The 20,960-nt window shown below is 47.4% G+C and overlaps 1 protein-coding gene across 2 annotated transcripts; it reads right to left on the minus strand.

Moving 5' to 3' along the window:
* Positions 1-4,627: 4,627 nt before the first annotated feature.
* On the minus strand, positions 4,628-20,793 carry NUDT2 (nudix hydrolase 2). 2 transcript variants are annotated; one of them, NM_214309.2, is given in 4 exon segments: positions 4,686-5,215; positions 8,106-8,239; positions 16,414-16,513; positions 20,683-20,766. In NM_214309.2, coding segments are annotated over 2 exon segments (444 nt in total). In that variant the 5' UTR covers positions 8,233-8,239; positions 16,414-16,513; positions 20,683-20,766; the 3' UTR covers positions 4,686-4,898.
* Positions 20,794-20,960: the final 167 nt, after the last annotated feature.

A 20,960-nucleotide genomic window follows, 5' to 3' on the forward strand; every position in this document is an offset into this window, starting at 1 on the left:
AAAAAAAAAAAAAAAAAAAAGAATTTAGGGGGCAGTGGCCAGAATGATAGGAACCAGAAGAAAGAGCTGGTCTTGAAGATAGAGGAGGAGGAAAGAACCTCTACCCCTACCTCTACCTCTACCCCTACCTCTACCTCTACCCCTCTTCACTAGAATGCCAAAAACTCCTTAGAGTTTTGCCAAAAACTCTCCTTAGTTATGCCAAAAACTCTCCTTAGAGTTCCCTCCCTGCCAGTATCTCTTGGACCTTCCAAATTTCTCTCTCACTCTGCATATCTGGGTGGGGAGGAAGGGCTGCCGCTCCTCCACGGAGCTTCCAGCAGCCTTGTTGTGGCCAGAATTCCCCATTGGTCTTTTCTGTACCCCTTGAGCTGGGAGGGGGAGGGTGGAAAGGCTGGTAAGCAGAACGGGGAGCTCCCTTCTCCAGAAGTAATGGGGAGGGACTGGGTGGCCACTGCAGGAAATCTGGGATTTGGCCCAACACCCCCATTCTGTGACCATGTGCATCCTAAGCCTGCCTCAGTTTCCCTTCCAGCACTATATGAATCAGCTGGACCCTGGCCAAGCCCTCTCTCTAAGACCAAGATGTGAATTTTTTGAAAAGGTCTTTGTTCTTGTTCCTCCAGATTTGGGTAAAGTTGGCCCCAGAGCAAGTCTTCTTTGTCGGTTCTTCTCACCAAGTTTTTGGGTTCCTTCAGTCCCCCTCAAGTCCAAGGTTGACCTCTCCCTCCCCGGCCACCACCCCATGTCAAACCTTATCAGTTCTGGCCTGGACCATTGCAGTGGACCCCTAACTCTTTCCACTCTTAAACCCACATAGCAGCCAAGAAACTCTTTCCAAAATTCAATCATGTCATTTAGGAAAAAATTCAAACTCTGGTTTTCCAGACCTCTAAGATCAAAATCCTCCTCACACCTCTGTTTCTGTTTAGCTCACACACACATACTCATGAACATTTTTTGGAAAAGCTTCTGTTCTAGGAATAGCTGCACAGCCCCTCCCTTCGAGGGGAAGGGAGGCCTGCCCAGACCCAGCCTTGAAGAAACCCAAAGTGCAACTGGGTGATTTCCTCTCCTGCCATTGTCTAACTCAGTGGGGCTTCTGCCGACACCCTCCCCTCTCCTGTACACAGCCCAGCTCCCAGGGAACAATGTGGTTTTTATCTTAAGGCTAGCCATTTACTTCATGGTGCCCAAGGATCTTTCTAGCAGCTTGAGGAAAAGAGACATTTCTTTCTTTTTTCTTTTTTTCAATGTACTTTACCACTTCAATGGAATATAGGGGAAAAGAGAAACTGATTTTTTTTTTTTTTTTTTTTTTTATGGCTGCACCCTGTATATGGAGGTTCTGGGGCCAGGGGTTGAATCCAAGCCACAGCTGCGTGCGACCTGTGCTGCAGCAATGCCAGACCCTTTAGCCCAATTTACCAGGCCAGGGATCAAACCCATGCTTCCGCAGCGACCTGAGCTGCTGCCATTGTATTCCCACAGTGGGAACTCCCAAGAAACTGATTTTTTTAAAAATTGAGGTGCAGGGACATAATATTATATTAGCTTCAAGTATACAATATTTGCATGTATTGTTAAATGATCACAATAAGTCCAGCTAACAGCTGTCACCATATACAGCTACAAAAATTTTTTTTCTTATATAGAGAACATTCAAGACCCACTCTCCTACCTACTTCCAAATGTGCAATACAATGTTACTAACCATAGTCACCTGGCTGTACTTTACATCCCCATGACTTATTCATTTTATAATTGGAAATTTGTGCCTTTTGATCCCCCATTAGAAGAGGGGAGAATTCCTGGCACACCCTGGAGCTTGAAGGGCCTCAGATTGAAGGGGAAATTGTGGGAGTTCCCACTGCGGTGCAACAGAAGCACAACCTCTTCCTGTCCTTCAAACTGAGAACCGCCAGAGACAAAGCCTCTTCTTCAGTCTTTCCTGTCAAGGTCTGTGCACGAAGATTGGAAAGAAGAGTTTACTGAGATAGGAGACCGATGCTGGCACAGGAAGACTTCCTAATAATCAGGGAGAGCCGACCCTGGGTGCATGGTTGCATCTGTTTTTATAACCCAGGTAGAGAAGTGGTCTTGAGCGGTCTGGAGCAATGCCAGGACACAGGTTTGATCCCCAGCCCAGCACATTGAGTTAAAGGATCCAGCATACGTCACAACTGAGGCTCAGATCTGATCCCTGGTCTGGGAACTCCATATGCTGCAGAGTGGCAAGAAAAAAAAAAAAAAAAAGAATGGAGGAGGAGGGAATTTCCATCTCAGCCCGATAGCTCTTGCAAAAGTCCAGGTGGCCAGAAGCAGAGGTGATGATGACAAAACCTACTTACCTGCTACATCCCAATCTCAGTTTCACTCTCTCCCTCCCTCATCCACCACACAGAGCATGTTCCAGTCCCACTCTTCTAGAAGCTGGCAAAGTGAGCAACTGAATGCAATTTATGCCCCACCCCCTTCTCCAAAGTACCTGTTTTTTTTGTTGGTGGTGGGTTTTTTGTTTTTTTTAAATGCTTTTTTAAACGCCTCACCTGCGGCATATGGAAGTTCCCAGGCTACGGGTCGATCAAAACTGCCACTGCCAGCCTACACCACAGCCACAGCAACAAGCAATCTGAGCTGTGTCTGCAACCTATACCACAGCTCATGGCAATGCCAAATCCCTGACCCACTGAGTGAGGCCAGGGATCAAACCCACATCCTCATGGATACTAGTCGGATTTGTTTCTACTGAGCCACAATGGGAATTCCAAAGTACCTGTGTTTTAATGGAAATCTCTGTAAAGCCCAGAAGAATGACTCCAAAGCTATACAGGATCTTCTAAAGCAGTCTTCCCCCTGGCACCTCATCCTCAAAGGACCACACAGGTTAGGGCCATCTACCTTCTTGAGCCTCAATTTCCCCAGCTAAAAAAATGAGCAGCAATATCAGGTCACTTTCAACCCTTTTAACTCTGATGTATGAGGTCTTAGCATTTTGAGATTCTGCAGCCTCCCATGCTGAGTGCACAGGGCCAGCCAGCCCTTGTTAGGAGGAAGCTAGTCTGTGGTTTGGCACCACTGCCCAGCAGGCATTTATTAAATCAGTGGGATGTGGTCCCTGCTGGCCTGGAAAGAGAACATTAAGCTCCAAAAACTTCCTGCAGCAGGCCTCCTTCAGAGTGCTGCTCAGAGGGGTGAGGCAAAAAACCATTCAGGACCCTGGCAGTGCGCCAGGATCCTGTTCGCTAGTACTTCTGCCCTGTCTGCACAGAGACCTAGTGACTGGAAACATCTGGAAGACTCTTTAAGCCCTGGGCGACTTCTCTCTCCTTCCTCCGGGGGTGGCTGTCCTTGACCCTGCTAATCCAGGTTGACCTTTGCCAATGCCCCTCCCCGTCCAATCTTCTGCACTTGGTTGGGCAACAACCCTCTAATGAAATCCACATGAATCAAGCTGCTAACAGCTCCTGGAAGGACTGTGGGATCTCACACCTGCCCTGCATTCGTTGAGCCCTAGTAGCAATGGGAAAGAGGGCCAAGACCCAAGTCTTGCACCTCTGGATCTTACAGCTGACTTGTGGAAAAAGGGAGTAGATAGGAAGAGAGAAACCCCAATGATGAGGGCGTGCTAAAGGGGGAGAAGGTAGCTGCAGGTGAGGAATGCACCGGGGAGTGACAGGGCTGCTGAGTGGCCCAGAACCCCTAGGCCTGGGACCCCTCTTGCCAATGACTTCAGTCATGCCAACAACCATGCTGACTCTGGGAGCCAAGACTGAGCTGATACAGAGTTCCCTTGGTGTCTCAGCAGTTAATGAACCCGACTAGGATGCATGAGGATGAGGGATCAATCCCTGGCCTCATTTGGTGGGTTAAGGAGGATCTGGTGTTGCCCTGAGCTGTAGTGTAGTTCGCAGATGCGGCTTGGATCTGGCGTTGCTGTGGCTATGGTGTAGGCCGGCAGTTGCAGCTCTGATTCAACCCCTACCCTGGGAACTTCCATATGCCAAGGTCATGGCCCTGAAAAAAAAACCGAGCTGAGAGACTGGGGTATGTGTGTCACTGACCTTGTGGCCCAGGACTGCTTCTCTCTCCTCTCCCTGTTGTGACTGGGCATCTATTCCAATGTTGTTGGGTCTGTATTTTACGAAATATTTACTGGGCACCTCCAACATGTGTGCCTGGAACTGAGGAGAGACAGATTAGCGAGTACACTCGTCCTTCGTTATCCGTGGAATATTGGTTCCTAGACTCGCTGTGGATACCAAATTCCTCAGATGTTCGAGTCCTGCCGTCAGTCCTCGGTATCCGAGGATGTGGAGGGCTGATTATATGACAGAACCAATTCCTCTTCGCCAGTCCTAATTGCTTGTATATCCTGTCTGCTCTAAGTCATAATGTCTCGGGCACACAGGTGAGATGGGGGAGAGGGCCTGGAGCTCCAGAGGCAGGAGAGCTGCCCCGGCAGTGGTGAGGCTCTCCCATCCTGACTCCCTCCATAGTTTCTCTGGGGTGTTGTGCCTACACACAGGATTCCCCCTGGCGAAGGTCGGAACTTGATTCACACTAGCTTTTCTCCCCACCCAGGGCAAGAGTCCATGAAATAAATACAGCAGGTCAGAAGGAGAGATAAGCTGCTTTGGGTTTATTCATAAAGTACAAGGATGCACTCACTGAGTTTTTTTTTGTTTTTTTTTTTAACTCCTTCTTTGCCTCCTTTTCCACCCAGCTGAGAGATTTGCTTGCCTGCCTCTGAGAGTCCTCAGGTGATTTTGCTAACCTAGCTATTCTCAGCTGCGATGAGCCAAAGATCAGCACACCCTTCCCCGGAAGTGAAGGTGGGCTCGTCTCAGAAGGCCCTCAAGGATCCTACTGAAGCCAAAGACCCTGCTCTGGTCAGCTCAGGCTGCCATGGAGCAGAGAAACTGGTGTCCTTCTTGGAGCACTGCCTTCATGTCCTTGAACTGAGCCAACTGGCAGGCCTCATCCAGCCCCAGCCAGCGGTAGGCCTGGTGCTCGCGGGAGAGGCGGACCTCCACATCGTAGTCCTTTACTTCCGCCAGCCAGTAGATGACGGTTTTAGGCTTCTCCCAGGCCACATAATTGAGCTCCTTTCTGAAGCCTTCAATGATGGTCAGCTGGCCTGCATCTATGCCTGCTTCCTCCTGAGTCTCCCGCAGGGCTGTTTGCAAGTCACTTTCTCCTGGTTCCACGTGGCCTGGTTAGGAGAGAAGAGGAAGAGGAGGTGGATCTAATCTTCAACAAAGCTGCATTTTCCAGGTCAGGTACTTTAAAGCTGGGCTCTTTGGTGGCTTTTCTAGGTGCTGCTAGGCTTTGTCAATAAGCTAACATGGCTAGGACTGGGGTGCAGGGTAGAGAGTGGCTGGCTCTGTGGTGTCTGGGATCCCTCTTCCCCACCCCATCTTCTCTCCAGAGAGTGATGCAGACCGTATATTTGGCAAGTCTCATCTGGAATACTGCTCTTCGACGGTGAGAGAGATGGCCCCCCTCTGACCTCTGCTTTCTTATGCTCTGGCGCTCGCCTCATCCCATGTTCTCAGGGAGACCTTTCCCTTGGAGACCTTAATGTGATCTTTCCAAGGAGGGGCAGTCCTTTCTTGCAGGATGGGAGCTAGCTGAAGAGGGAGCACTTGGCCTACAACCCACAGTGAGAGCTTTACACTGTCTGCAGTGGGTCCCTGAAGTCCCAGGGCCAACAGTCTGGCTCCAAACCCTGCACCGCGGCACCAGCAGCTGCTTCCAAGTAGCTATCAAGGCTTTTCCAAATTGTTTCCATCTTTCTAGCTGAGCAAGGCCAGATCCCAGTTTCATAGGGAAAATCCTGATGGGAACCTAGACTAAGGACAAGCTGAGAGCCAGTTCTAAGAAAGTTTGCTGGCAAGACCTAAACCCAAGCAGAAACTGCCAAGAAACTGTTGTAGGAGAATGTGAAGCTCTGCAGACTGAGAGCAGCCCTCGACTTTGCCTGGAGGCCCTCACTTGCCTGCGGGGGGCAGGGGGCGGTGGCAAGAAGGCCTGTGAGGGGTCTGGCAGCCTCAGAGCACACATGGCTCCAGCAAGTTGCTGGGGGCCTCCCGGTTCAGAAGCTCACAGGGGAGCAGGAATTCTGGCTCTGTCCTAACCTCCTCCTCCTCCAGGGCCTCATAGCAGTGCCCCAAGCTGCTCCAGAGCTCCCACAGAAGGCAACTAGGAGTTTGGTCTTAAAAAAACCCACTTTAGGAGTTCCCATCCTGGCTCATGAATGACTAGTATCCATGAGGATTCGGCTTCAATCCCTGGCCTTGCTCAATGGGTTGAGGATCCAGCGTTGCTGTGAGCTGTGGTGTAGGATCGCAGATGCAGCTCGGATCCCACATGGCTATGGCTGTGGTGTAGGCCAGCAGCAACAGCTTCAATTCGACCCCTAGCCTGGGAACCTCCATGTGCCCCGAGTGTGGCCCTAAAAAGACAAAAAATAAAAAATAAAAATAAAAAATAATTTTAGCTCATGGCCACTGGAGAATTTTGTCTGTGCAGCACCACATATAGCCATGTACACAAGACAAGTGGGTAATGCATCAGGGGAGGAAGGTAGGAGGGATGATGGCACTGAGAGAGGTGATGCTGATCCAGGATGCACTACCTTCACTCCGAGCTATGTGGGAGTCTCTGAGTACACGCTGCCCAGCAGCATCTCTCCAGCATTCTGCCCAACAATAGTAACAGGGTAACTTCTCAGAGTTCCCATTGTGGCTCAGTGAGTTAATAACCCAACTACTATCCATGAGGATGTGGGTTTGATCCCTGGCCTCTCTCAGCGAGTTAAGGGTCCAGTGTTGCCATAACTTGTGGTGTAGGTCAAAGATGCAGCTCGGATCCTGAGTTGCTGCAGTGGAAATGAATTCGACTGGTCTCCATGAGGATTCGGATTCGATCCCTGGCCCCACTCAGTGCATTAAGGATCCGTTGTTGCTGTGAGCTGTGGTAGAGGTCGCAGATACAGCTTGGATCTGGCATTGCTGTGGCTGTGGTGTAGGCCCACAGCTGTGGCTCTGATTTGACCCCTAGCCTAGGAACTTCTATATTTTTATAAAAAAATATATATAAAAACCAAAACAAAACAGGGTACCTTCTCCCCTAAGCCTAAGCAAGAAAAAATTCCAAGAGGGCCTTTGAAATCTTTGAGCCAGAGGCAGCAGGCAGCGTGACGCAGGTGATCAGGAGGCAAAGTGTAAATATTCCTATTCATAGTATTTGTGACACTTTTTTTTCCACCTTGTTTCTTCCCAGTGAAATCCAAATGTGCAAATTTTATTTCCTGTTCCCACTGACTTGTTTTCCTCCAACCCTGGAGGCTGTTCACTCCTCCTCCATCCCACTTCCTTTAAAGCCCCTGCTCCCTTCTGTCTGGGGGCTGTTCACTCTGTGCTTCTGACCTATAGCCCAGGAATGACTCTACCCCAAGGTCCCCAGTTCCCAGCCCAGTGCCTCTTCTCCTAGCCAGCTGTTCACCGCAGAGGCTGGCGCTCTGGTGAAGGATACATGGTGCTGCCTCTGCCCTAGGGTTCAGTCACAGAGTTCTATTTCCAGTTCTGCTCTGGCCTGGCATGGAGACTTTGTACATAGAAGGGATCAATGAGTTTCCTGGTGGCTCAGCAGGTTAAGGATCCAGCATTGTTACTGCTGTGGCGCAGGTTTCATCCCTAGCCTGGGGAACTTCTTCTTTTTTTCTTTTGTCTTAGGGCCACACCCACAGCACATGGAGGAGGTTTCCAGGCTAGGGGTCTAATCGGAGCTACAGCTGCCAGCCTACACCACATCTCACAGCAATGCTGGATCCCCAACCCACTGAGCAAGGCCAGGGATTGAACCTGTGTCCTTATGTACACTAATCAGATTCATTTCTGCTGAGCAAAGACAGGAACTCCATAGCCTGGGGAACTTCTGCATGCCACAGCATGGCCAAAAAAAAAAAAAAAGAGAGAGAGAAAGGATTGAGAGCTCCTGCCCACCCCATCCCTCCTGCTCCACAATCCCTGGGAGGCAGGCCTTGTGGGTGCCTGGTAGGGTGGGCATTTCCCCCAAAGCCCACCCCTCTGGCCTCACACCTTTGGGAGGAGTCCAGTGATGAATGCCATTGGAGGCCTGCAGCAGTAGAAACTCAATTGCAGTGTTATCCACCTTGGGAATGAGGCGTCTTCGGAAGATGATCAAACCACATGCTCTCAGGGCCATGGTCTATCTGAAGGTGTAACAAAGATGCAGGAAATTACACAAAATAGGAAGATCTGGACTGGGAGGGGGGCAGCACTCTGGTGCTGGGGACTAGCACAGACTAGCCTACAGTGATCTTATTACCTATAGAAAAAGGCAGCAAGCCGAGGATCAAAGGGGGGAAACCAGGAATCAGAGACAGGCCTTTGTGTGTGACTGTAGCATCCTGCCCCCTGCCTGTTAGTGTGGCTCTATCCCAACTCCTCCAGGTCTCCCTACTAAAACAAGGCTGCTGTGTGTACGTAGAGACTGGAACTCTCAGAAACAAACCCGCTGAAACCAGAGAGATGCTGGGAGTGGGAAAGATGCAGTACAATGTTATCATCAATCCACAATCCCATTTCTCTCAGCCTCCAACCGGAGTCTCGGGGGCAAACAGACCCCAACAGTATCTGATGGCTCAGAGGGGCCACTTTGGAAGGGTAGCTTGGTGTACTAAATTTGCTACTGATATTTTTTTTCAGTTTTTTACCCGTTATGGAATGTTATATGATTTAAAATTCAGTTTTTTACCCGTTATGGAATGTTACATGATTCAAAATTCAAAGTATAAAGCAGCACACATGGTAAAAGTCTCTTTCCCATCTCATCAGGGGAAAAACAGTAGAGCGGTCAAGAGAGTGGATCTGGAGCTTGGGCTCAGTTTCGGGCTCTGCCACTTACTCACTGTGTGATTAGTTCCCAAGCCTCCATTTCCTCAGCCATAAGACAGGGTAATAATACTTTCCTGTAAACGGTTGCTGTGAGGATTACATGACTTGTGTAAAGTGCTTTAGAACGGTGCCCAGCATGTAATAAGCACACGATAGATTTCAATATGCATAGAAAAAGGTCTGGAAAGATACACACCATTAATACTGTTTTCTGGGGGATGAGATTATGGGGAGACTTTCATTTTCTGCTCCATATATTTCTGTATTATTTGGAAATTTACGGCGAACATTTATTAATTTTATAATCAGAAATACAATAAAGACAGACTTTTTTAGTCCTTCCCATTTATCTTTTTCCCATTTCAGAAAAAAATGTCAACCACAACCACCACCAAAGATAGGAAAGGAATAGGAATATCTAAAGAAGTGGAAAAAAAAATTCATCATCCAAAGAAGGACATGTAATCAAGGTAACAAAAAATAAGAAAGATCCTTTTTTTCCTGCACTCACAGCATATGAACACATGCCACAGTTGTGACCCAAGCACTGCAGTGACAGTGCTGGATCCTTAATCTGCTGCACCATAAGAGAACTCCAGGAAGAACTTTTATGTAAGGCCCCGCTAAAGAAAAACTTGTGTCAGGAAAAGGTAAGCTGGCAAAGGGAAGGAGGATTGAAAGTGTGTCCCTGTGGAGGGGAGAGCACAGCAAAGGTCCTCCAGTGAGATGGCGGAACTGAGAGAAATGCAGGTGTCTTTTTTTTTTTTTTTTTTTTGTCTTTTTGCCATTTCTTGGGCCACTACTGCGGCATATGGAGATTCCCAGGCTAGGGGTCTAATCAGAGCTGTAGCCGCTGGCCTACTCCAGAGCCACAGCAACGCGGGATCTGAGCCATGTCTGTGACCTATATACTACAACTCACAGCAACGCCAGATCATTAACCCACTAAGCAAGGGCAGGGATTGAACCCGAAACCTCATGGTTCCTAGTCTGATTTGTTAACCACTGCACCACGACGGGAACTCCAAATGCAGGTGTCTTAACGCACTGAAAGAGGAGACGCCAAGTCAACGGGGCCTCATCTGCAAGATTCCAGGGCCAAAGAGTGAGCTGGTGCTTACGATGCACAAAGGATGGCTGAAATAGGGGCTGATGGTCTCCATGGCCCTCTGGTCACTGCTCAGTCAAGATGAGCTTGCATCGGAGTTCCCGTTGTAGCTCAGTGGAAACAAATCCAACTAAAATCCATGAGGATGCAGGTTTGATCCCTGGCCTCACTCAGTGGGTTGGGGATCCAGTGTTGCTGTGAGCTGTGGTGTAGGTCGCAGACAGGGCTCAGATCTGGCATTGCTGTGGCTGTGGTGTAGGCCGGCAGCTGTAGCTCCAATTCAACCCTTACCTAGCCTGGGAACTTCCATATGCCGCAAGTGTAGCCCTAAAAAAAAAAAAAAAGATGAGCTTGCATTTGTCATAAGCTTCATCTGCCAAAGGCATAAAAATCAGACCCAAAATGAAATCTGTTTCAGGGCGATTCTTAGGACTATGGTTCCTTAACCAAAAAACCATACACCCTCACACTGCGACCTTTCCAAATCTTTCTAAATCTATAGAAGAGTTCTTAAGGATTGGAAATAATCTCAAGGTGAGTTTTTGAAATCGTCTCTGCTCTCATATACTGTTGGTGGAAGAGTAAATTAGCATATCCCCTTACGAGGGCAATTTGGTAAATAATTATCAAAACATAACAGAAGTTCCCTTGCGGCACAACAGGTTAAGGATCCAGCGTGGCCACATCTGTAGCACAAGGTTGCAACTGTGGTACAAGTTTGATCCCTGGCTTGGGAACTTTCAAATGCCTCGGGTGCAGTGAAAAGAAAAAATAAGAAAGAAGAGGACGACATAAAATACACATTCCCTTTAGACCCAGGTACTCCATTTCTAGGCACTTTAACATATAGAAATATGTTTATGCGCATTTAAAGATATACACAAAAAAGGAGTTCCCATTGTGGCTCAGAAAGTTAAGGACCTGACATTGTCTCTATGAAGATGTGGGTTCGATCCCTTGTCTCGCTCAGTGGGTTAAGGATCTGGTGTTGCCAAAAGCTGTGGAGTAGGCTGCAAATTCGGCTGGCATCTGGTGTGGCTGTGGTATAAGGCCTTAGCTGCAGCTCTGATTCAACCCTCAGCCTGCAAACTTCCATATGCCACAGGTTTGGCCTTAAAAAAAAAAAAAAAAAGATGCAGGAATAGTTAAATAAGTACAGTATATCTGTATGATGGAATATTATGAAGCCATTTTTAAAAATGAGACAGAGCTAAATGTATTGCTTTGCTTGTAAAAAGATTTTCAGACATACTAAGTGGAAAGAAAATGACTCTTGTTTTTTTGTTTGTTTTTGTCTTTTAGGGTTGCACCCACAGCATATGGAGGTTCCCAGGGTAGGGGTCAAATCAGAGCTATAGCCGATGGCCTACAGTGGAGCCACAGCAACACAGGATCCTTAACCCACTGAGTGAGGCCAGGGATTGAACCCACGTCCTCATGGATGCTAGTCAGCTACATTAACTGCTGAGCTACAATGGGAACTCCCTAGAATGGCTCTTTTTTTTTTTTTTTTTTTTTTTTTTTGGTCTTTTTAGGGCAGCACCCGCGGCATATGGAGGTTCCCAGGCTAGGGGTCTAATCCGAGCTGTAGCCGCTGGCCTATGCCACAGCCACAGCAATGCGGGATCCGAGCCGCATCTGCAACATACAGCACAGCTCACAGCAACCCCAGATCCTTAACCCACTGATCGAGGCCAGGGATCGAACCCGCAACCTCATCGTTCCTAGTTGGATTCGTTTCCACTATGCCAAGACAGGAACTCCCTAGAATGGCTCTTAACAGTATGTAAAGTATAGTCCTTTTTGATTTTAAAAACTCTTATGTAAACTGGTATCTGGCTTTAATTAAACATGAGTTCTGTTTGCCTGGTCTCCCTATTAATGCTGAGAACTTTCCTTATTCTGGAAGCCAGAAGGAAGTACCCTGACTCCAAAGAGCTGGTGAACAGAGATTTCAAATTACTGGTTCCAGGTTCAGGCAGAAACAGGTAACTGATCCCATGTCCTGTGAAGATGCTAAGAAAGTATTAGCAAGTTATAGGTGTAGGGCACATTGCCCTGCCTTGGGTAGATCCAAGACTAGAGGGCACAGTGCCTGCCTAGGACAGGAAGCCCCACCACATTCTTCCACCCCATTGCCCTCACCACATGAGGAAACAAAGATGCCTGGGAGGAAGGCCAAGAAAGAGAGGTCTGGGTGGCCATGTGAAACCACGTGGGGGTCAGGGGGCAACCAGACCAGTATTTTCCTATGGGAAAGGGCCTTAGGCTAGTACACTGGTGCACCCCAGCAGAAATGTATCTCAGAGGTTTCTGCTGTGGTGCAGTGGGTTAAAGATCCAGTGTTGTCTTAGAATTCCCGCTGTGGCTCAGCAGGTTATGAGCTTGACTAGTATCCGTGAGGACAAGGGTTCAATCCCTGGCCTCCCTCAGTGGGTTAAGGATCCAGTGTTGCCGTGAACTACAATGTAGGTTGTAGAGGTGGTTTGGATCTGGGGTGGCTGTGGCTTTGGCCAGCAGCTGCAGCTCTGATTGGACCTCTAACCAGAGAATTTCCATATACCTCAGGTGCGGCCCTAAAAAAATAAAAATAAAAATAATAAAAGGATCCAGGGTTGTTGTCTCTGCAGTGGCGAGGGTTCGATCCCTGGCCCGTCCTGGAGTTAAGGATCCTTAGCTATGGCCCAGATTTGATCCCTGGCCCAGGTACAGCCAAAAAAAAAAAAAAAAAAAAAAAAGTATCTGAATAGATATTAGTGTTCAGAGGTGACCACATCTAAGAACCAGACTGACCAATGGTTCATCTCAATAGGACCAGAAGTTCGCTTTCTTTTTTTTGTTTTTTCTTTTGGTCTTTTTGTCATTTCTGTGGCCGCTCTCTTGGCATATGGAGGTTTCCAGGCTAGGGGTTGAATCAGAGCTGTAGCTGCCGGCCAACACCAGAGCCACAGCAACTCGGGATCCGAGCCACATCTGCAACCTACACCACAGCTCACGGCAACGCCAGATCCTTAACCCACTGAGCAAGGGCAGGGATCGAACCCGCAACTTCATCGTTCCTAGTCAGATTTGTTAACCACTGAGCCACGACAGGAACTCCAAGATGTTCACTTTCTACCTATGCTCTGGACCTATGGAGAGGTCAGCTGTTCTAGAAAGGCAAAGCTCCTATCTGCCCTTCCATTGCTTGGCTTGAGCCATCTGTCCTCTAAAATTTCTCTCTGCTTCCCCATATGTGCAACTTCCTCCTCATCCTTTCAGAGGCAACTCAGATGGCACACCTTTGGTGAAGCCTTCCAGCTTCCAATCACTCCATCTTCTGGGCCTTTACCATGGCTCGAATAACCTTCTACTGTAGGGTTTGATCAGAGAAGCAGAACACTGTGAGCAACAGAAAATTAAGAATGTTGTCGAGGGACTAGACCTTGTACAATTATGGAAGCTAATGGAGAAATCTAGGCAATTCTGTCGCTTTTGCATCTGGTGTTAGGCCCGAAGTCTCTATAGGTCGGTGAGGCAAGCAGTTGGGAAGGAAAGCTGGCTGAGAAGTGGAGCAGAGCAAGGCAAACTGGAACCTATGAGAACACACCGACTTCTGTTCACTGTCTCCAGGCTCATCAACTTGCAGGAGGCTTGCAAGGAGAAGGTCTCTGCCATAGAGGTGAACGTACAACCAGCCCAGGCCTCGGAGGTCAGCCAGCAGGTCAATCTCAAAAGGTATGCTCTGCCACCATGTCCTTTATTCTGCTCTGTCCTTCACAGTACTGGCTGCTACTTCACTTCATTTTCCAAATCACGCACAGAATTTTCTTGAATTCAGCTCTAATCTGAAACCATATAGGAAGGGAATCCTGGGAAATTCGGTTCCAGCTTAGCTAAATGGACTCAGTACAAAGCCACCACAAGCGTGCATACCTAGTGTGGTAAATCTGTCTATACCTCTGGCAGGTAAGAGCCAGACTATGAGTTGTCTCCTGGGACCCAGCACAGCAGCTCTCAACAGATGTTCATTGACTCACCAGAACTGTCTGCCTACATCCCACTCAAACAAATGCTCAGGGTACGGTCTGGGACTTTGGGAAATAGCCCAGTGTTTTCCTGAAGAGTGCCATTTACATAAAAGTCAATGAAGCCATTGTGCTATTGTTGGAGGTTTTCTGTTTTTTTGGAGACCACGGAGCTGAAACGGTGTTGTAGTTTGAAAGTAGCCAGATTTCTCTTTCTCTCTCCCCTCCCCCCGCAACCCCTCCCCACCCCAAGACTCTGACTGGATTCAAACCTTCAAACCTCAGGGGGTTAAAGAACACAGCATCCAATATGCAAATACGCCTGCAGCCAGGATTGCAGAGGTGAGAACTCCAGGCTGACAGCAGGCAATTCACACTTCAGAAAAGTGGCAGAGTGCCTTAGGTGGTTAAAAAAAAAAACCTGAACAAGAAAACCCTCAATGTCATCAGAAGGTTCCAGAAGCTAAGGAAAAGCACTGTTGGCTTTCTTTATATATACAATTCCCTCACAGCCCAGGAGGTTCAGGACCTAGGTGCCAAAAAATAATTCACAGATAAATAGGTACGCTGATGTGTTGTGCTCCAATATTTTCATCGAATTAATCACAGCGCTATTACAAGCACAGCTCAACCCCCAAAGCCCTCACAAATGTATCTTTAGATACAGAAAGAGCTCCCCAAATCCTCCCCCAACTTGTTCCTCATAGTTTAAAATCCCTTCAGCAAAAAAGCGTTTCATTCCACCACATTATCAGTTAAGCATCTACTCTGTGCAAGGTTCTTTATTATTATTATTATTTGCTATTTTAGGGCCACACCCATGGCACATGGAGGTTCCCAGGCTAGGAGTTGAATTGGAGCCATAGCCACTGGCCTATGCCACAACCACAGCAACTCGGGATCCAAGCGGTGTCTGCAACTGACACCACAGCTCATAGCAATGCTGGATCCTTAACCCACTGAGTGAGGCCAGGGATCGAACCCGAATCCTTATGGATCCTAGTAGGGTTTGTTAACCGCTGAGCCATGAAGGGAACTCCTGTGCAAGGTTCTTCACGTGTATCTTTTCTAATGCTCAAGACAACTCTTCACAATGAGCATTATTATCTCTGGTTTACAATGAGGAAACTGAGATTCAAAAAGGTTAAAATACTTGCCCAAAGGCACAGCTGGCCTGTGAATGGTGGGATTTTAATCCAAGGAAATCTAACTCCAGAGTTAACATATGTTTTTCTTTATATAGCTTTGCTTACCATGAAAGAGCAGGTACTAGGGCACAAACGGCCCTGAGAGAGGACATGAAAATGATTTATAAAATCAATTCTGGGAATTTTCTTGTGGCTCAGAGTATTAAGGATCCGGTGGCCGAAAAAGAAAAAACCACTTTCGGGGTTCCCATTGTGGCTCAGTGGTTAACAAACCTGACTAGTATCCATGAGGATGCAGGTTTGATTCCCTGGCCTCACTCAGTGGGTTAAGGATCTGGCGTTGCTGTGAGCTGTGGTGTAGGTTGCAGACATAGCTTGGATCTGGTGTGGCTACAGCTGTGGTGCAGACCAGCAGCTTCAGCTGCAATTTAATCCTTAGCCTGGAAACTTCCATACGTCACAGGTGCAGCCCTAAAAAGACCAAAAAAAAAAAAAAAAGAAAAAAAGAAAAATCACTTTTGGTCCCAAAATTCAATTCCCGATTTTTTTTTTTTTAAATGGCCACACCTTTGACATATGGAAGTTTCCCGGGCCAGAGATCAGATCCAAGCCACACACACACAAGCACCTAAGTTAGGGCCCCCGTGTCCCAGAAGTCTGCCCAGGCCACTCCACTGCAAGAAGGAAGGGCAATTTTGCCTGCCCACAAGCTGCTCTGTAACTGAGCAGCTTTCTTTCCCCTCCCACTTCAGAATGGTCTTTTCTGTTTTTTTGTTTGTTTATTTGTTTTGGTCTTTTCTAGGGCTGAACCCGCGGCATATGGAGGTTCCCAGGCTAGGGGTCTAATCGGAGCTGCAGCCGCCGGCCTATACCACAGCCACAGGGAATCCAAGCCGAGTCTGCAACCTACACCACAGCTTATGGAAACGCCGGATCCTTAACCCACTGAGCGAGGCCAGGGATCGAACCCGCAACCTCATGGTTCCTAGTCAGAGTTGTTAACCACTAAGCCATGATGGGAACTCCTGGTCTTTTCTTCAATTCTCCAACTCCCTTCTTCCCTTTCAAAGGAGTGGACAAATGAGGCACCCATCGCTGAATAAAGCTCTCTCTTATAACAACAACAGAAAGAGAAAAAATTTAAAATGGCAGAAAAGGAAACAACAAAGCCCCCAACTACCATAAACTGAACAAACTGAGACAAAGAAAATCTCCCTCAACTGTACCTTTCCCTGGATATCTGCCACTCTCTTGTCTCAGTGACCAAGCTGCTGAGTCATCTTGCTATCTTTGCTATTTGGCAAGGGAGGAAACAGGAGATTTCACCTGTAAGGACATGAATATTGGTTTCCAGGATGAGGCCAAAGTCAGACAAGGTTGGGACAAAAATCATTTCCAGTGAAGGGGATCTGTTAAATGGCCTATTAGTGCCACCTGCTGTACAATTCTGGAAAGCAAACAAGGCGAATTCTAATATAGCCTGGAGGGATTTTTCTCATCTAATGTCTGTTGAGTGTGTCCTATGAAACAGGCAGTTTGACAGGGCTGAAGAGTAGATAGGAAGCTGAATACTAGTGCAAGTGGAAGATATTTAGACAAGTTCCTAGTGTGTCCTGTGCACCATAAGGGTATATGTAAAATGTAGAGGTAGCAAAGGAGAGATTATCTTTAGGTCAAGGGGTATCCCATAAGGATTTTGAGGGATGGCTAGGAGTTTACCAGGCAGAATAAAAGTGACAAGATGCACCCGAGGCCAAGGGAGGAGTGGAGCAAAGACCCTCAAGCACAAGATGACATTCCACTGATGAACAGTTTAGTTTCTATTCTGTAGGCAATGAGGAGCCTTTGACTGGTTTTAAGGCTATAATACGGTCATCTTGACATTTTACTTTCTGGCAGCAAGGAAAGTGGAGAACTAGAAGATTGAAGCCAAGGAGACCAAGATCAACAGCCCAGATGACAAATGATATAAAGAGTTAAGACAGAGGCAGTGAGAAAGGAGAAGAAGGGATGAATATGAGATCTTAAAGAGAAAATCAACACTATTTGATGTTTCATTGTCTAATGGAGATAGGTATTTGGTTTGAGAGACTAGGTAGAAGAGAAGTAGGAGTTGGGGAGTTCCCACTGTGGTACAATGGGATTGGCAGCATCTTGGGAGTGCTGGGACACAGGTTTGATCCCTGGCCTGGCACAGTAGATTAAGGATCTTGCGTTGCCACAGGGGTGGCATAGGTCATGACTGTGGCTCAGATCTGATCCCTGACCCAGGAATTCTGTATGCCGTGGGGTGGCCAAAACTGAAAAAAAAAGGAGTAGGAGTTGCAGTCATGGCTCAGTGGTAACAAACCCGACTAGTATCCATGAGGATGAGGATGTAGGTTCAATCCCTGGCCCTGCTCAGTGGGTGAAGGATCTGGTGTTGCCAGGAGCTGTGGTGTAGGTTGCAGATTGGGCTCAGATCCTGTGTGCCTTGTGGCTATGGTGTAGGCCAGCAGCTGCAGCTCTGATTTGACCTCTAGCCTAGGAACTTCCATATGCTGCGGGTACGGCCCTAAAAAGCAACGACGATAACAACAAAAAGCAGGAGTAGAATGTAAGCAATTCTGTTTGGGACAAGTTGAATTTGAAGAGCATCTCTTCCTTTCCCAAGGTTGAAATTTCCTTGGGAGAAGAAAAGAGAAAGATATTGCTCCCACTGTAGGCACCTCTGCAGCCCACCTTCATCCAAAATCCTTATGGTATACCCCTTGACCTAAAGTCTGCCTGTATATCTGATATTCCATTCATCCTCTTTCCATTAGAAATGGCATGGCACAACACAGAAATGCATGGTTGGCTTTGCAGTGAGAAATATTTAGCTCCCTAACTTAACAGTGTGTTACTTTTGAGCAAAATACTTAGGTTCTCTAGTCCTCACTTTCCTCATTTGTAAAATGAGCAAATGAAAACCTATTCAAAATTGTTGCGTTTTTTGGTTTTGATTTTTTTAGGGCTGCATCCGTGGCATACGGAGGTTCCCAGGCTAGGGATCCAATCGGAGCTACATGTGCTGGCCACACCCACGGGCACAGCAATGCGGGATCCAGGCTGCATCTGTGACCTACACCACAAACATGTCAATGCAGTATCCTTAACCTGTTGAGCAAGGCCAGGGATCGAACCTGCAATCTCAGCCTAGCCGGATTAGTTTCCGCTGCACAACAGGAACTCCCTATCACGGCTGTTGTAGAATTTGAAATAAATTGGAGGGTCTGACATATCAGAAGTACTGAATATGAGTCACTCTTACTCCTGTATCACAAAAGGTCATCAGAAAGCTTCTCTATGTTATGTTTTAATGGCATGCTCTCTATTCTTATTGACAGCTGAATCAAGACATGGCTTTTCATATTTTTTGCAAAAGTGCCAGTGCTTATAGTTCCCTTTGTGGCTCAGCAGGTTACAAACCCGACTGGTATCCATAAGGATGTGGGTTTGATCCCTGGCCTCCATCAGTGGGTTAAGGATATGGCATTGCTGCAAACTGCAACATAGGTCGAAGATGTAGCTTGGATCTTGTGTTGCCATGGCTGTGGCGTGGGCCCCAGCTGAGGCTCCAATTCAACCCCTGGCAGGGGAAATTCTTTCTATATGCTGCAGGTGCGGCCAAAAAAAAAAAAAAAAGTGCAGGTGAACACACTCTTCATCACACCATGTATATCCCTTATGTATAAGGTCCCATAAGATAAATTCCTTTTAATATAAGTACCAAGAAGAAATTTCACTCTTTTGAAGAATGGGTTGTTTCCTTAATTATTAGGTATTTAACTGCCGAGTTTTGAACTAAATTGGGTACTCATTTACAATAAATCTAATGGCCCCATCAGCTAGTATATTTTCTTGTTTCTCTTATGAAGATAATAGCTACCACTTTTTTTTTTTTTTTTTTTTTTTGTCTTTGTTGTTGTTGTTGTTGTTGTTGCTATTTCTTTGGGCCACTCCCGCGGCATATGGAGATTCCCAGGCTAGGGGTCGAATCGGAGCTGTAGCCACCGGCCTACGCCAGAGCCACAGCAACGCGGGATCCGAGCCGCGTCTGCGACCTACACCACAGCTCACGGCAACGCCGGATCGTTAACCCACTGAGCAAGGGCAGGGACCGAACCCGCAACCTCATGGTTCCTAGTCGGATTCGTTAACCACTGCGCCACGACGGGAACTCCACTTTTTGAAGAATTAGTACTTGTCAGGCACTGTGCCAAGTGCTTTGCCTTCATTATTTCACTTAGTCTTCACCACAACCCTACATGGAGCTACTGTCAGTTTTCCGGAGAGCTAAAAGGAAACTATAGCCCAGAGGTACGTCTGGATAGTGACTTAAAAGTTGATCTGCGGAGTTCCCGTCGTGGCTCAGCGGTTAACAAGTTTGACTAGCATCCATGAGGATTCAGGTTTGATCCCTGGCCTTGCTCAGCAGGTTAAGAATCCCGCGTTGCCGTAAGCTGTGGTTTAAGTGGCAGATGCGGCTCAGATCTGGCATTGCAGTGCTTGTGGTGTAGGCCTGGCAGCTACAGCTCCGATTGGGCCCCTAGCCTGGGAAACTCTATATGCCGAAGCTGCGGCCCTAAAAAGCAAAAAAAAAAAAAAAAAAAAAAAAAAAAAGGTAGATCTGCCTATCTCCCAACATCATCGTTCCCAACCTTGCTCTATACTAGCTGCATTTGGCTATTCCATTGCATTGAGTTTTAATTTTAATTTACCATTTTATTTTAATCTGCCATTTATATGTGTATACGTAGGTATTCGAACATATATATTTTTTTTCCTTAGGAAATATAACAAATACACAGAGTACAAAACAGGCCACAAGGGAAAAAGGAAGTTTTCTGTTCTATTTTGTTTTGGCTGTGCCCTTTGGCATATGAAAATTCCGGGCTGGAGATGAAACCCGCGCCACAGCAGTGACCCAAGCCTCTGCAGTAACAAAGCCGGATCCTTAACCCGCTGAGCCACAAAAAAACTCCAGTAAGTTATGTTTTAGGTAGTGGGACTCTCGGGTGACTTTACTTCTGCTATAATTACAATATTATCGATTCAATAAATGAAGTAATTAGAAAATATAAAACCTCTTTTGGAAAGTAGGCAGGGTTTAAAGGGTAACAACAAAGTTAAAACTGAGGTCCAGGGAGGAGAAGGTATGGCGCTCGGATCGCTGGGCCCTAAACACAGAACTCCGGGATTCTGAAGACCCACTCGATCACCATTTACATGAGGCTAAGCAAGGCTCGCGGGGCCATTGATCTCTCCCTTCTCCCTGCGCATATAAGAAAACTGAGATCCTGCGAACAGCGGGGGCCTGGCCTGCACACGCCACACTGTCAGCTTGGAGGAGAGCACGTCCATCTTTGACCGTGCAGCCACAGGAAGTTATTCAGCTGCAGGTTCTCATTGCCCTGAGCCTCAGTTTCTCCGCGGAGAACTAAAGCCAAGGATCCCTCTCTAAGGCTACTCACCCGAAGCAGAAAAAGGCAGAAGGCGGGCCCTGGACAGAGACTGGGGTGCACCCACCAATCCGGAGAGCTCGGCTGCGCTCTGGGCAACCAACAGCTCTGGGGCAAAAAGATGGGAACCCGCCTCAAAGGCTCCAGTTTTCTCTTTCAGAACATCGCGAGATTTTCACTTACGCGGAACCATTGGTTGAAAAGCGGAAATTGAGGGATACGCCCACTGCTTCATCGGGTCCCTGATTGGTCTTCTAGAGGAGAGGGCGGCTCACGTTCCCGAGTACCCT

The sequence above is a fragment of the Sus scrofa genome, chromosome 10 (genome assembly GCF_054392235.1).
Source record: "Sus scrofa isolate SSC_HxYL_T2T_F1_AM1 chromosome 10, Sscrofa_HxYL_maternal_Yorkshire_Landrace_v2.0, whole genome shotgun sequence".
Lineage (NCBI taxonomy): Eukaryota > Metazoa > Chordata > Mammalia > Artiodactyla > Suidae > Sus > Sus scrofa.